Source organism: Trachypithecus francoisi, unplaced genomic scaffold (assembly GCF_009764315.1).
Source record: "Trachypithecus francoisi isolate TF-2019V2 unplaced genomic scaffold, Tfra_2.0 Lachesis_group2, whole genome shotgun sequence".
Classification (NCBI taxonomy): domain Eukaryota; kingdom Metazoa; phylum Chordata; class Mammalia; order Primates; family Cercopithecidae; genus Trachypithecus; species Trachypithecus francoisi.
The window spans coordinates 157,629,404-157,645,743 of NW_022681465.1; the positions used below are offsets into that span (position 1 = coordinate 157,629,404).

At 40.3% G+C, this 16,340-nt stretch overlaps 1 protein-coding gene and 1 long non-coding RNA gene across 3 annotated transcripts in view; one reads left to right on the top strand and one right to left on the bottom strand.

Annotated features, from left to right (window-relative positions):
• SAR1B (secretion associated Ras related GTPase 1B) overlaps nt 1-11,179 on the top strand; it is a 32,276-nt gene extending 21,097 nt beyond the window's left edge. For both annotated transcript variants that reach the window (XM_033181184.1, XM_033181185.1), the window contains 4 exons: nt 4,232-4,297; nt 7,655-7,758; nt 8,820-8,951; nt 9,951-11,179. In XM_033181184.1, the coding sequence (XP_033037075.1) occupies nt 4,232-4,297; nt 7,655-7,758; nt 8,820-8,951; nt 9,951-10,067 (419 nt within the window). In that variant the 3' untranslated portion in view covers nt 10,068-11,179. The remainder of the gene's footprint in view (nt 1-4,231; nt 4,298-7,654; nt 7,759-8,819; nt 8,952-9,950) is intronic.
• Nucleotides 11,180-12,363: 1,184 nt separating this feature from the next.
• LOC117065855 lies at nt 12,364-15,079 on the bottom strand. The gene is made up of 2 exons (XR_004430060.1): nt 13,162-15,079; nt 12,364-12,869 (listed from the first exon to the last, which is right to left on the bottom strand). It is a non-coding gene; the product is annotated as an uncharacterized LOC117065855 (long non-coding RNA).
• Between the last annotated feature and the right edge of the window lie 1,261 nt (nt 15,080-16,340).

The following is a 16,340-nucleotide window of genomic DNA, read 5'->3' on the forward strand; positions in this document are numbered from 1 at the left end:
CACTGCAGCCTCGACCTCCCAGGTTCAAGTGATCTTCCCACCTCAACCTCCCAAGTAGCTGGAACTACAGGCACATGCTACCACATCTGGCTAATTTTTTAATTTTTTTGTAGAGATAGGCTTTCACCATGTTGCTTAGGCTGATCTTGAACTCCTGGGCTCAAGCGATCCACCCACCCAGCCTCCCAAAGTCCTGGGATTACAAGTGTGAGCCACCATGCCCGTCTATACAAATTTTATTTGTAATAGCCCAAAACTGGAAATACCTCAAATGTCCATCAAAAAAGGAATAGATAAATAATGGAATGCTACTTAGCAAAAAGATGAATAAACCACTGATAGATTCAGTCATATTATGCTACATGGCCAAAGCTGGTCATAAAAAGTTATCTACTGTATGATACCATTTATATGAAATTCTAGAACAGATAAAACTAACCTGTGGTGATGGAATTCAGATCAGTAGTTGCTTCTGGAGATGAAAATGGGGATTGACTGTGAAGGGGCAAGAGGAGACTTTCTGGGATGTTAACAGTGTTCTGTATCTTAAATAGTCAAATTCAGACTTCTTTTATAAAACAGAAAGTATCTTGGGGATTATTACCATAGAGGTGGTTTGCCAACCACATCTAAGCATTATCTTTTCCTTATGAACAGTGACTTTGAGTACAGATTGTATTAAATATTTTATTCATTTGGTAATCTACACTAATTTTCCTTTTTTTTTTTTTTTGAGATGGAGTCTCACTCTGTCACCCAGGCTGGAGTGCAGTGACCAGATCTCAGCTCACTGCAAGCTCCGCCTCCTGGGTTCACGCCATTCTCCTGCCTCAGCCTCCCAGGTAGCTGGGACTACAGGCACCCGCCACCTTGCCCGGCTAGTTTTTTGTATTTTTTTTTTTTAGTAGAGACGGGGTTTCACCGTGTTAGCCAGGATGGTCTCGATCTCCTGACCTCGTGATCCGCCCGTCTCAGCCTCCCAAAGTGCTGGGATTGCAGGCTTGAGCCACTGCTCCCGGCCTATTTTCTTTTTTTTTTTTTTGAGACAAAGTCTCGCTCTTGTCCCCCAGGCTGGAGTGCAATGGTGCCATCTGGGCTTACTGTACCCTCCGTCTCCCGGGTTCAAGCGATTCTCCTGCCTCAGCCTCCTGAGTAGCTGGGATTACAGGTGCCTACCACCACTCCCGGCTGATTTTTGTATTTTTAGTAGAGATGGGATTTCACCGTGTTGGCCAGGATGGTCTCGAACTCCTCACCTCAGGTGATCCACCCACCTCGACCTCCCAAAGTACCAGGATTACAGGCGTGAGCCACTGCGCCCGGCCTAGAATTTCTTTTTATTTTAAGACAGAGTCTCTCTCTCTATTGTCCAGGCCGGAGTGCAATGGTGCAATCTCGGCTTACTGCAGCCTCCACCTCCTGGGTTCAAGTGATTCTCCTGCCTCAGCCTCCTAAGTAGCTGGGATTACAGGCACCTGCCACCATGCCTGGCTAATTTTTGTATTTTTAGTAGAGTCAGGGTTTCACCATGTTGTCAACGGTGGTCTTGAACTCCTGACCTCAAGTGATTCACTCGCCTCAGGCTCCCAAAGTGCTGGGATTACAGGCGTGAGCCACCGCACCCAGCCCAGAATTTCTTTATCTTTTTTTTTTGAGACAGAGTCTCACTCTGTTGTCCAGGCTGGAGTGCAGTGGCGCAATCTCAGCTCACTGCAAGCTCCACCTCCCAGGTTCACGCCATTCTCCTGCGTCAGGCTCCCGAGTAGCTGGGACTACAGGCGTCCGCCACCACACCCAGCTATTTTTTTGTATATTTTTTTTAGTAGAGATGGGGTTTCACTGTGTTAGCCAGGATGGCCTCAATCTCCTGACCTCGTGATCCACCCACCTCAGCCTCCCAAAGTGCTGGGATTACAAACATGAGCCAATGCGCCCGGCCCCCAGAATTTCTTAGCAAGATAAAATACTCTGGGCTAAAGTAGCTACAGTAACACTTATGTTGTCATTATGGGGCACTTGAGCTTTTGGCCATAAGAGAGTACTGGGTCTGGAATTACCCTCCCACTGTACACAATTAGAAAACTGGACAAAAAAAGATGCTACAACTGTTTTCAGACATTGGGCAACAGCTAGCCCAGGACTGTGATTCCTGAGAGAAAGGAAACAACTCTATTTTAGTTTTATGCCAAGAGGTAATTTTCAGACCATGGTGCAAAGAGAGGATGCCCAAACATAGTCCAATAGTCTTGCTGAGTTGAGGAGATGTAGACCAGAATTTGGAGAGGCCAACAGGACTAGAATTTTTTTGCTAGGACAGAGAGGAGGGAGTACCAGAGAGGAGCGACCTCTAGAGAGAAAGGACTCTAGAAATTTACATAGCCAACTATCAATCTGTGTATGCAGTGGGTAAAACTCCAAAAGCCTAGTCAAAGAACAATTATATATTAGCCAGATAATTACTAGAGCTCTCATGGGGCCAGGAATCATTGTTGTTTAATCCCATTTAGCCTTCTAACAAATCTTAAAAACTGATCTGCAAGCAAGTGAACTGTCAGAACAAAGTTCAACCTTCTTCAAAGGACTACAACAAAATCCAGCACTCAATATGAAATTACTAGACATGCAAAGTAACAGGAAAGTGTGATTCAGTCAGTAGAAACAGACACAAGTGTGACAAAGATGATGGAATTAGCAGATGAAGACATTAAGACAATCGTTATGAATGTCCTCAAGGACTTAAAGGAAAATACAAACATGAGGAAAGAAATGGAAGATATAAAACGGAATCAAATGAAACTTCTAGAAATGAAAAATACAGTATTTGAAATGAAAATTTCTTTCTTTTCTTTTCTTTCGAGACAGGGTCTCCCTGTGTTGCCCAGGCTGGTCTCGAGCTTCTAGGCTCAAGTGATTCTTCCACCTTGCCCTCCCAAAGTCTGGGATTATAGTCATGAGCTACCATGTCCAGCCTGAAATGAAAATTTCACTGGATAAGATTAATAGTAAATTAGATAGTGCCAGTACTGCAAAAGGAAAGACCACTAAACTTAACTCAATGCAATAGAAACTATCCAAAATGAAGCACAGAGAGAAAAGTAACAGCAAAATAAACAGAGCCTCAATGACCGGTGGGACGACATCAGGCAGTCTAACAAACCTGCAACTAAAGTCCCAGAAGTGGAATGGAGGAGGAAGAAAGATAGTTATGGAAATAATGGCCACAATTTTTTATGATAATTGTTTTTGTTATTAAAGACTGTCTTATGTCAGTCATGAGAAAATTATTTCACCTGTATCATTTAAGATGAATTACATGAACAATTATTAGATTGGAACAGTTACTTGAATTCATAGCAAATAACTGTCTGAATAGATTAACATTTTCAGCAGGAAGAACAGAGAAGGAAAAATAAATGTTGGATTTGTGATGAGTAGAATACCAGAACTGAATATTACAATTATTTGTTATATTGTCAGTATGAATCGGTGTATATCTAATTACAAAAAAGGTATTATTGTACCAGTTCCTAAATGTTTGATTTGACCTTATTTGCAATAAAAGTAAATCAAACATTAAGTAGTAATATAAGCTATTGTTAGAAATGCTTGTTCCCTGGTGCTGTAAAGACAGCACTTAAACGTAAATTTAATTTCCTCAGCAAGGCCATTTTTACTTTCTGCAGAAAGGGTACACTTGCCAGCAATTTTGCCACAACAGTACACCGAACAAAGGAGACAGGGTCATTTATAATGTGATGCGTCCACCCTGCTGCTGTGTCCGGTTTCCATTGGCCGGAATGGGACCTCACATTCTGTGTTTGTCCTGATTGGCTAGCAACTTAGAACTTTTTAAAAGAGGCAGAGGCAGAGGAGAACAAAGGAAGGAGGAAGTAACTTGTGGAATGCTGAGAAAGGTAAAAACACCTTCAAATAAGGAAGAGGAACAGGCTATGACCTAATGCTTGCTTGGACCAGTATAAGTATGCCTGGACAAATATTTAGGCTAAATTTTGGGAGCTAAGAACATAAAGTACATTAATTTCTTTATTACGGCTGGCAGATATTTAAGAATGTTAGCATGGGTCTTTGAATAAATTTTGCTTCTAAGAGAAGTTACTATTTATTCCTAATTAGATGGGGAGGAAAGTCTGTGAAGAGTAACCTCTACTTTTAGCATTATTAATGGGTTTCTGATTTTCATGTTGTAAAAATATTTTAAAATCTTATTTAGCTTCAGAAGAACTGACCATTGCTGGCATGACATTTACAACTTTTGATCTGGGTGGACATGTTCAAGGTAAGATTCCTTTTTTTTTTTTTTTGAGACAGGGTCTCACTCTGTCTCCTGGGCTGGAGTGCAGTGGTGCAATCTCAGCTCACTGCAACCTCTGCCTCCTTGGTTCAAGTAATCTTCATGCCTCAGCCTCCCCAACAGCTGGGATTACAGGCATGTGCCACTGCGCCTGGCTAATTTTTGTATTTTTAGTAGAGATGGGGTTTCGCCATGTTCAAGGTAAGATTCTCTTACTCTTACAGTCACTTTGTTTTATTTTAACTTAACAAAAATGTGGCCATTAGTTCTAGTGCATGAAATCTCATTCTAGTCACGCAAGGCCAGAGTAGATTTAAAATTTAGGGATTATTACTCCCCAATAAATGCTTTAAAAGCAAAGGGTGATTTTCATGATACTTCTGGCCAATTCAAATCGGAATTGCTTTTGGTGGTAAAGTGTATGGGTAAAATTAACTTCCATTCTCTCTACTTCAATCTACCTCTCACTGTCATAATCATGTTATGAACATGTTACTGCTCTGTAAAACAAACAAACAAACAAACAAAACAAAAAAACCTTCAGTGGCTAACTCATTACCTATAAAATAAAGGCCAAACTCATTAACCTGGCATTCAGGATCTCTATGATCTGGTCCCAGTTTACTTTTCTGGGCTTTTAAAAATTATTTTATAGAGACAAGGTCTCACTCACTGTGTTGCCCAGTCTTGTCTCCAACTCCTGGGCTCAAGCAATCCTCCCACCTCAGCCTCCCAAAAGTTGGGATTATAGGTGTGAGCCACCACACCTGGCCTACTTTTCTGGTCTTTATTTCCCACTATTCCCCTTCCCATTCTTTTTACTTCAACCAAATCAGACCTTCTTGGTGTTTTCCTACCTCCATGCTTTTGTTCATACCATCCCCATCCACACATGGGTAACCCCTTCAGGCCCCAGCATATGCCCTGCTACCTCCCTTGGGAAGCCATTCTCAGTTGGAGTTCTCTCAGCTGTACTTCATAGCACTTAGTATATTTGTGTACATGTCTGCAACAAGTTTGGAAAGACTGCCTTATCTCCTATATTAAACTTGTGGGGACTAAAATCCTGTTTTGTTTTTTTTTTTTAATTAAAAAATTTTTTTTGTAGAGATGGGGTCTCACAATCTTGCCCAGGCTGATTTTGAAGTCCTGGCCTCAAGCAGTCCTGCCTCAATTTCCCAAAGTGCTGGGATTACAGGTGTGAGCCACCATACCTGGCCTGTTCATTTTTTATATCCCCAAAAATATGTGGCGACATCTACCTCATAGTAAGTCATAATTAATGAATATTACCAAGTTGGTGGGCATTCTAAAGACCTGATACAACATATAGTTGAAAAGATTGTAAATGGTTCTGACTAGTGAAAGCACATTTGAGACATGTAATTGTCTGGCATATACACAAAATAATTTCTGGAATATGATTATTAGAATTGGAATCTAATGGAATTTGTCTGAGACTTCATTTCTATATTGTTTTCAAGACATGTCATAATGGCTGGGTGTGGGGTCTCAGGCCTATAATCCCAGCGCTTTGAGAGGCTGAGGTTGGGAGGATCACTTGAAGCCAGGAGTTTGAGACCAGCTGTGCGACATAGCAAGACCCTGTCTCTACACAAAATTTAAAAAATTAATGAGGCATAGTGATAGACACTGATAGTCCTACCTACTCAGGAGGCTGAGATGGAAATATGGCTTGAGCTCAAGAGTCTGAGGCTACAGTGAACTAGCCTGGATGACAGAGCAAGACCCTGTACCTTAAAAAAAAAAAAAAAGATATGTCATACAACTCAAGTCAGTGAAGAAAGTTACGTTGTGGAAAAAATTACTCTTATGATTTCATAGACTTTAGTTAATTATTAACATTTGAGCTTCTTTTCTGTTATGAGTAAAACAGTTTTTATGTTTTTTTTTTAATTTACTTATTTTTTTTGAGACAGAGTTTGGCTCTGACTCCCAGGCTGGAGTGCAGTGGTATGATCTTGGCTTACTTCAACCTCTGCCTCCTGGGCTCCATCCTCCTACCTTAGCCTCCCAAGTAGCTGGGCAGGCACATACCACCACATTTTCTAATTTTTTTTTTTTTTTTTTTGAGACGGAGTCTGTCTCTGTCACCCAGACTGGAGTGCAATGGTGGGATCTCAGCTCACTGCAACCTCCACCTCCCGGTTGCAAGTGATTCTCCTACCTCAGCCTGGGACTACAGGTGCCCGCCACCAAGCCCAGCTAAATTTTTGTATTTTTAGTAGAGATGGGGTTTCGCCATGTTGGCCAGGCTGATCTCCAACTCCTGACCTCAGGTGATCCACCTGCCTCGGCCTCCCAAAGTGCTGGGATTACAGGCATGAGCCACTGCGTCCAGCTTGGCTAAATTTTTGTGTTTTTTTGTAGAGATGAGGTTTCCCTATGTTGTCCAGGCTGGTCTCGAACTGAGCTCAAGCAATCCACCTGCCTTGGCCTTCCAAAGTGCTGGGATTACAGGTGTGAGCCACCACACCCAGCCTTATTATTTTAACAAGCTTGTACCTGATATTACTTTCCTTCTGTCACTCATTCCAAATTTATCACTGGCAAAAAAAAAAAAAATCTGATAACTAGAAATGTCAAAAAATGAACACTGCATGTATATGTAACATAAATACATTTTTATGTATATATAATTACATATATATGTAGTTTTTTTACTGCTTATATTTTAGATTTATATAGTAACAGTCCTCCAATGAACTTAACGTGTATCATTTTGTTTTTATTTGTATTTATTTATTTATTTATTTTGAGACGGAGTCTCGCTCTGTCGCTGGGGCTGGAGTGCAGTGGCCGATCTCAGCTCGCTGCAAGCTCCGCCTCCCGGGTTCACGCCATTCTCCTGCCTCAGCCTCTGGAGTAGCTGGGACTACAGGCGCCCGCCACCTCGCCCGGCTAGATTTTTGTATTTTTTAGTAGAGACGGGGTTTCACCGTGTTAGCCAGGATGGTCTCGATCTCCTGACCTCGTGATCCGCCCGTCTCAGCCTCCCAAAGTGCTGGGATTACAGGCTTGAGCCACCGCGCCCGGCCTGTTTTTATTTTTATTTTAAATATTCTACTTCTTACATATGGTAATTGAAAGAGACTAAAGTATTTGACTTGGCCACAATCAAGGAAAACCTGAAATTTCCTCTTTGTTATTCTCAGAAGAATTTGGCACCATTATATTCAAGTTAAAAGATTAACTTGAATATATTGTGAAGTACCAGCAGCTAAGGGATTACTGCACTTGTTATCTTGTTGGACTCTTTGCTTAAACCATCTGCTGGGTTTGACCAACAAATAAACTCTAACTCCTGGTTGTTTTTGTTAGCTCGAAGAGTGTGGAAAAACTACCTTCCTGCTATCAATGGCATTGTATTTCTGGTGGATTGTGCAGACCATGAAAGGCTGTTAGAGTCAAAAGAAGAACTTGATGTAAGTTAAATAATTGAAACTAAATATAGTCAAATCACTCTGGTAAGCCTGCAGAAGTAGGTTGGAGATATAGATATCAGAGTGCAGCTTTTCTGCAGTCTGTGATGAAACTCTTGGCAATTTGTTGACCTCAGTGATTGCTTTAAGTAGTGACAGAATGCAGAGGGAGTAACTGAGTAATTGTAGCTATTGCAGAAGTACTAACACAGACATCCTTTATGAAGACTTAAGAAGCTCACTCTGTACAGAATGTACCCTTTTAGTATATTTCATGTCTGCTATATTCCTGGAGTGGGTTGATCTTGAGTCCCTGGTCATGCTAGGATGCTATTTTCTAAGCCACAACCTGGAAATGATAGGACTTGCCATCTTTGACACTACTCCTAGGAGTGAGCAGGGGCATATGTAGCTACCTCCCCTCCAGTATCCCAGGTCAGATACTTTGTAAAGGGGCCCAACAGCAGCAGGCAAGGTCAGCACCAGATCTGGGGCCACAGAGTAAGCAGGTCCATGATTTGGTTGAAGGTTGATCTACCATGGCTCTGCCTAGAGCAGGCAAACAAATACTTGTACATGTGGAAAAGGCCAGGTAGGTTCTATGGTTGCAAAACAAGGAAAGAGAATGCCTGAGTTCCTACTTTGTTCCAGAGACTGTGCATATTACTTCATTTAATTCTAAACTTCATAGGGTGGATGCTACTGTTCCTAATTCTCTCTAGAGCTTCAGTCAGGCTAACTTGCCCAAAGTCACATCTCAGAAGCAGTAGAACCAGAAGTGAAACCAGATCTGTCCACCTTTAAGGTGCTGGCTCTATACACTCTGTGTCACTGCTTTACAGGGTGAGCAGAGTAAACATTTACAGGAAGAGTCATAGGAAGACAGAAGAATTGAGCTTATGGTTTCATTGAGGTCAATTTAAAATGTGGGGGGAGTTTGACAAAGAAAGTTGGTATGACATGATGTGGTAGAGAATGAGTCCTTTACTGTTTTATCATATCAAAATAAGCTCTTCGGATGGTTTCATATCAACTCTTGTTTTGTATTGTTTTGTTGTTTTCAGTCACTAATGACAGATGAAACCATTGCTAATGTGCCTATACTGATTCTTGGGAATAAGATCGACAGACCTGAAGCCATCAGTGAAGAGAGGTTGCGAGAGATGTTTGGTTTATATGGTCAGACAACAGGAAAGGTAAAAAAAAAAAAAAAAATTATGATGGGTGTGTTTAATTCTACAGTACAAATGTCTTCTTAAATTACTATTGTCAAACTATACAAGCCCATTATCTTTTTTTTCTTAAACTGTTATTTATACATGTGGGTCTTTCTGATGTCTTCATTTCTTTCTACCATGGAATGAAACCTTTTCTTGGTGACAACAAAAATGTCAAGGATCAGTTATGCCTAAGGCTTGTGCTTATGGGAAACTAAATTAAAGCTTTCAAAGTTATTCATCATACATTTTCAGAATTAGCCACCAAACGATATATTTGAGTGTTTAAGTATACCAGTAGTATGTTTAGGCCCTGAGTTTACCAGAGATAAATAAGACATAAACTTGGTTATGGGAATATTTTAGGGTTTTCTGAACATATACTTTATAATAAGCTTTAAGACGGATTGTTTTGGTATTCACTTTTCCTAGGATTTATTTTGGGGAAAACATCAGCATTGAAAAAATCCAGATAAACAATGGAAGAACCTCTGAGGCTTACAGAATTTTCTTAGTTTACATATACTATTTCAGGGTGGAGAAATACTGCAGCATATAGCAGGAGGCTCTTAAGTTAGACAAAGTAGACTTTGGTCTGTTTTCTGTCTTTTTCATAAATTAGCTCGACATTAATTTTAGGAAATGCCTTGTTTGGTCGTAAACCTTCTCAGGGAATGTTTGTCTTTAATATTAGTGCAGCCAGTTTGGATTTTTTTCTAAGTCAGATTATTTTTATTCTTGGGTATCTTGCAAGCTAACCTCTTTCCCACTGAGTGGCCATCCTGTCCTAAGGTAGAGTGAGAGAAGGAGGCTTCTTGTGTGTTCATGGGGCTTGGATGCCAAGCAGCCATGACTTTATCACAGTCATGGATTTATCACAGCCATTCTTTGTTCTAAAATAGAACCGATAATTCTGCTGGGATGTGGGGCTTTATTAATTTCATAAAATTCCAACAAAATGTCTCTCTTCTATTCTAGGGGAGTGTATCTCTGAAAGAACTGAATGCCCGACCCTTAGAAGTTTTCATGTGTAGTGTGCTCAAAAGACAAGGTTATGGAGAAGGCTTCCGCTGGATGGCACAGTACATTGATTAACACATACCCACATTGGTTCCACATGTCAACGTTCAGGCTTACTCAGAGATTTGATTGCTCAACATGCATAACTTGAATTCAATAGACTTTTGCTGGTTATAAAACAGATGTTTTTAAGATTATTAATATTATATCAACTTAATTTGAGTGAGAATTGAAAACTGATTCAAGTAAGTTTGAATATCACGATGTTAGCTTTCTAATTCCATAAAAGTAATTGGTTTTTACAGTTTATAATCTGACATCACCCCAGCGCCATTTGTAAAGAGCAACTTTCCAGCAGTACATTTGAAGCACTTTTTAACAACATGAAACTATAAATATAAACCATATTTAAAAGCTCATCATGTTAAATTTTTTATGTACTTTTTTGGAACTAGTTTTTAAATTTTAGATTATATGTCCACCTATCTTAAGTGTACAGTTAATAATTAGCTTATTCAATGATTGCATGATGCCTTACAGTTTTCAATAACATTTTTTCTTATGCAAACGTCATGCAATAAAACAAACTCTAATGTTTGGCATCCTTGTTGGGCAAATGTTTCATTTAAAGGTGTCTTATCTAGCTAGTATACTCTGAAAATTTGAGCATTTAATATTAGGCATATGAGGTGGTTGTTGGGAAAGGAGTTTCCTTCAGAATATTTAGAATAGCATTTAAGCCTTCAAGGCTTATGTATTTACCATGAGATGGTTGTGGTCAGTTGCACCTGATACCATGTATCCCTGAATCATGTGTTTTTTTATTAGTAATGCTGCCACTACCATTGCTGATGGGGTCTGTGTCCTAGTCCCTGTGGGATTGGCTTTCTGAAGAAAAGCACATTTATGGTATACAAGGTTGATTCTCAGTTTGGAAGGCTCTGTACTTCCATCCCAGCTGTCTAATTCTGAAGTGCTGCAATCTTATTGGTGCCCAATGGGGTAATCTGTGCCTCTTCCCCAAAAGCAATGACAGGCGCCACTCTCTCCACATTTAGATATATTCCCAGTCTCTTTACATTTAACGGTACTCCCTGGAGCAAGCAATAAGTAGGACCTTGTGTGCAGTTTCATTGTAGAGACATGTATATCTGAGGAATAAAACAGCTTGTTTTGTGTCAGTCTGAGATATGTGAAGATTTTGTTCCTATCCTATAGCTCTTTTGTACTCTTTGGCATATTTTATATCCTGGTAGAAGAAAACAAGTGCTTGTTTCCAATTTTCTTTTTTCTTATTTGCTCTCAGGTAGTTCTCACTTCATACAACAAAGACTTTTTGTTTGTTTGGCTTTTTTTTGTTGTTGTTCTGTTTCATTTTGTTTTAGAGACGGGGTTTCACCATGTTGGCCAGGCTGGTCTCAAACTCCCGACCTCAAGTAATCTGCCTGCCTTGGCCTCCCAAAGTGCTGGGATTACAGGCGTGAGCTACCATGCCTGACCTAACTTTTATTTTTAGATATTATGCTTGCCCTGTGATAGGGCCTGCAAGCCTCATTGCTAGGCTTACTAAGAAAATTTTAGTTTTTCAAAAGCTTTATAATTTCCTAAGAAATTGAATTTTTTTTATATGTTTGAGATTCCCATCATTAGTAATATAAGATGAAAGGTAAGTGCCAAAAATGTATTTTTAAAGACCCTCAAGTTTAAGATTTATCTTGATTATAAGCCAAGTTTTATAGTATATTTAACCAATTCCATCAAGAATAATTTTAATATCAAAAATTAGTGTTTTCTGTAGCCATTGTCCATGTCAGAGTTACAGTCCTTTTTGTCATCGATAATATAACCTATGAAGCAGATAAGGATTGAGGAATATGACTGGAAGGAACTACTATTTAGCTAAGGGGACAAGGTCACTTCTTAAGATGACATTTGGTTTCAGTAATCTAACTATTCTGTTTCACTTTCATCTTCTTTCTAAATGAAAATAAAAGTGCTCCCTCTCTTCCTAGAAACATCAGTAGCACTACGGGAAAAGTAGAACATGACATTGCAGCCTATTGATTTCTTCTTCCAGATAGGTTTAAAGTACTCCTTAAGTTCTGACTAACTACAACTAAGTCTTATTAAAAATAACTGTCTCCTGTTTGTGTTATCTGTCTTTAGTACCTTCGGGGACCTGCCTTTCTTCAAGTATTTCCTAGAGTATCTGTTGTGATACTGAAGAAGTTAATTATTTGTGTTGTAAATTGGTATAAAGGAAAAAAATGTACTGGTTTCTCTAGCCAGGAAAAATACTTTCTGGTATAATATATCTCGCTCCAGAACCCTCATTCTAATTGTAACACTAGGATCAAAGAAACAAAGTCACTTTGTGGACCACAGCTAAACTGTGGATATTTTCCCAAAGATATAAGATTTTTATGGCCCGAGCCTCTAGAAAGGAAGCCATGTTTAGCAGCAACCAGCTTTCCTCCCAGCTTTAGGGGGCAGAGTTCCTGAGCCAGAGGACTTCCTGTCCAGCTCTGAGAACCTCTCCAGAGTATATGCACTGGGTACTGCTCTTTTTCAAGAGAACCAAAGTAAGAGGATGGCAAGAAACAGTAGAAGCACAGAGGAAAGACAGCTCTGCATGTGCCTGTGTGAACATGTGTATCCATGGAGTATTTTCCAGGTAAATATTGGTACTGGGGACATAGGCTAATTGTCTGTCCCATACTGTAAGATGTTAGGGTGTAGTTAACACTGTGGTATACATCCAAATCAGGCACTGTCCAAAAGATTTTTTAAAATCTGAAGTCTGAAATAATAAATCTGAAGTAAAAATATAAGGTCTCAACCCACTTTTACACTTTTAAAGAGATTCTTATCCCACACCTGTTTTTTTTTTTTTTTTTTTTGAGGCGGAGTCTCGCTCTGTCGCCCGGACTGGAGTGCAGTGGCCGGATCTCAGCTCACTGCAAGCTCCGCCTCCCGGGTTTCCGCCATTCTCCTGCCTCAGCCTCCCGAGTAGCTGGGACCACAGGCGCCCGCCACCTCGCCCGGCTAGTTTTTGTATTTTTAGTAGAGATGGGGTTTCACCGTGTTAGCCAGGATGGTCTCGATCTCCTGACCTCGTGATCCGCCCGTCTCGGCCTCCCAAAGTGCTGGGATTACAGGCTTCCCACACCTGTTTTACTGACTGCTGTTAATTACACTTTTGGATCAAGCTGGTTAAATTGATAGATTTCAGTTTATCTCAGTGAATTTTTAGAATGGAGATTATAGCATTTTTTAATTGGAGAACAGACATTTCCTAAAGTATATGCAAGAAAATTATTCACTGTTGGTTTAAACCAGTATCTTTGTATGAGTGCCAAAGATATATGAACACAGATACTGCCTGTGTAGACCTAAATTTTAGTTTTGTGTACCTGGATCCATATACAAATTTTTTGTGGTTTATAGCATAAAAGCAGAACATTGTTTCTTTTCTTAGTTTTCAACCAGCTCTTTTTTTTTTTTTTTTTTTTGAGACTGAGTCTTGCTTTGTTGCCCAAGCTAGAGTGCAGTGGCACGATCTCAGCTTACTGCAACCTCCACCTCCCGGGTTCAAGTGACTCTCCTGCCTCAGCCTCCCAAGTAGCTGGGACTACAGGCGCACACCAGTATGCCTGGCTAATTTTTGCATTTTTAGTAGAGATGGGGTTTCACTATGTTGGCCAGGCTGGTCTCGAACTCCTAACCTCGTGATCTGCCCACCTCAGCCTCCCAAAGTGCTGGGATTACAGGCGTGAGCCACCACGCCCAGCCAATTTTCAACTGGCTCATACTTCTTTATAGTGCTTTCCAGCACATAAACTACATATAAATCATTAAAATAGGGTGATAACTGTGATAAGAGTGTTTCTTGCCTTCTAGAAAATTACTTTATTAACTACATTCAAAACCCAGCATTTCACACGTTCCATCATTAGAAACAGTATAGTTCTAGTTAACACAATTAGAGAGTTTCAGGGGAAAGGTTTACATTTTCTGAAACTGTATTTGGTATGTGACTCAATGTGGTATTTCAGTCTTGTTAGTCACTTACATGACTGAAGTTTGCAAGGATTTATTGCCAAGTAAAATTTGACCAAAGTACACTGAGAATAGCTACATAAAGGGAAATCTCTCAGAATTCCTTCTGTTCATTTAATTTGGAGCATATTGTTTAAATCATTTTAAACATATGTAAAAAGTTGGTGAAGCATCAAAAAATCTTCAAGAAACAATGAAAAAATAGAAATTAGCAAACATAAGTTTCTTAATGCAAAATTAATAGGGAATAAAAGGTAGCCTGTATTAAAAGCCAGAGGCTTTGCTATAAATGCAAGAGTTTAGGAAAACAGTGTGCTTCAATTAAGGACTAAATTATCAAAACTGCATGTTTGTTTGTTTGTTTTTGGAGACGAAGTCTCACTCTGTTGCCCATGTTGGAGTACAGTGGCGCGATTTTGGCTTACTAAAACCTCTGCCTCCCGGGTTCAAGCGATTCTCGTGCCTCACCATCCTGAGTAGCTGGGATTACAGGTGCACCCCACCATGCCCAGTTAATTTTTGTATTTTTAGTAGAGACAGGGTTTCATCATTCGGCCAGGCTGGTCTTGAGCTCCTGACCTCAAGTGATCCACCCGCCTTGGCCTCCCAAAGTGCTGGGATTATACGCATGATCCACTGTGCCCAGGCTAAAACTACATGTTGATGCTTCTGGTCATTTCTATTATTATCCTTCTTTTGAAATTCAAGTTAGTGCTTTTTAACCAAATAAAAGAACCAGCTCTCGGGATATGTGACTCTGCCTCTGTGTAAGGTGACTGGAATTTTGTTAAAACCATGTTTCCACTTCTGAACCCTATAACCATTCCCCTCACAAATCCCCACCCAACACCTGGATTTTAAAGATCCTCCAGTGTCAAGGGAAGCTACAGAGTCTATTAAAGATGCAGTTTTGGGCCGGGCGCGGTGGCTCAAGCCTGTAATCCCAGCACTTTGGGAGGCCGAGACGGGTGGATCACGAGGTCAGGAGATCGAGGCCATCCTGGCTAACACGGTGAAACCCCGTCTCTACTAAAAAATACAAAAAAACTAGCCGGGCGAGGTGGCGGGCGCCTGTAGTCCCAGCTACTCGGGAGGCTGAGGCAGGAGAATGGCGTAAACTCAGGAGGCGGAGCTTGCAGTGAGCTGAGATCCGGCCACTGTCCAGCCTGGGTGACGGAGCGAGACTCCGTCTCAAAAAAAAAAAATGCAGTTTTGAACCAATTAATTTTTGTCCTTATAATTTAGAGCATTAAATAGCTAATATATTCAATGGCACTAATTGTTGTTCACGGCTTTCATCATACGTTTAAACAGAATCCAATGTAATCAAAGGAAAGTAAGTGAAGTTATCCAAAGCCAACTTTGTTTCAGGTGTGTCCCCTGCCCCAAATAGATTTTAGGGCAGAAACAGGAAACTGAGTTTACACAGAACTGTTTTTGGAAAAGCTGCACTGGAGTAGATGGATTCTTCAGCATACTTTTTTTTTTTTTTTTCTTTTTCTGAGATAGAGTCTCACTTTGTCGCCCAGGCTGGAGTGCAGTGGTGTGATCTCCACTCACTGCAACCTCCACCTCCCAGCTTCAAGTGATTCTCCTGCCTCAGCCTCCCAAGTAGCTGGGATTACAAGCATCCACCACCACAGCTGGCTAATTTTTGTATTTTTAGTAGAGACGGGGTTTCACCATGTTGTCCAGGCTTGTCGAACTTCTGACATCACGTGATCTGCCTGCCTCAGCCTCCCAAAGTGCTAGGATTACAGGTGTGAACCACTGCACCTGGTCAGCATGCATTTTAAATAGTGGCTTAGATTTAGCTTTAAATATTTTGGAGTGAAAGGCAGGAACAGTTCTGTGTTTGACATACAGGTTTTCTTTGGGATTGTTTTCCTTTTCAAATATAGATTCATGTCAGAATGGCTAACTTAACATGGGTTTCTATATTCCCTGGTGTTGCTCCTAACCTGAACTCATAATCAGTTGCCATACTGAGGCAAGAGCACTCAGGGTAAATGTAGTCAAGTTACTTTAAAAGTGACAAAAGTGTTTTTCCACGGTGAAGCCTTCAGTATTTGGCTGAATGTAAAGTATGTTGAAGTGGTAAATGGATGGTAAGTTGTTAATCACTAACCTTGTTTGCACTTTTGTACACCGCTGCTTGCACTAGGATCTTGTTGTGAATTTTCAACTGTTTCACAGTGTATACAGGATAATTTATATGAAGATGTTTCTGTTTAACTTTGTGTGTTTTACAACAAAGAGCTATAATAGATGGTTAAACGTTTTTGAATT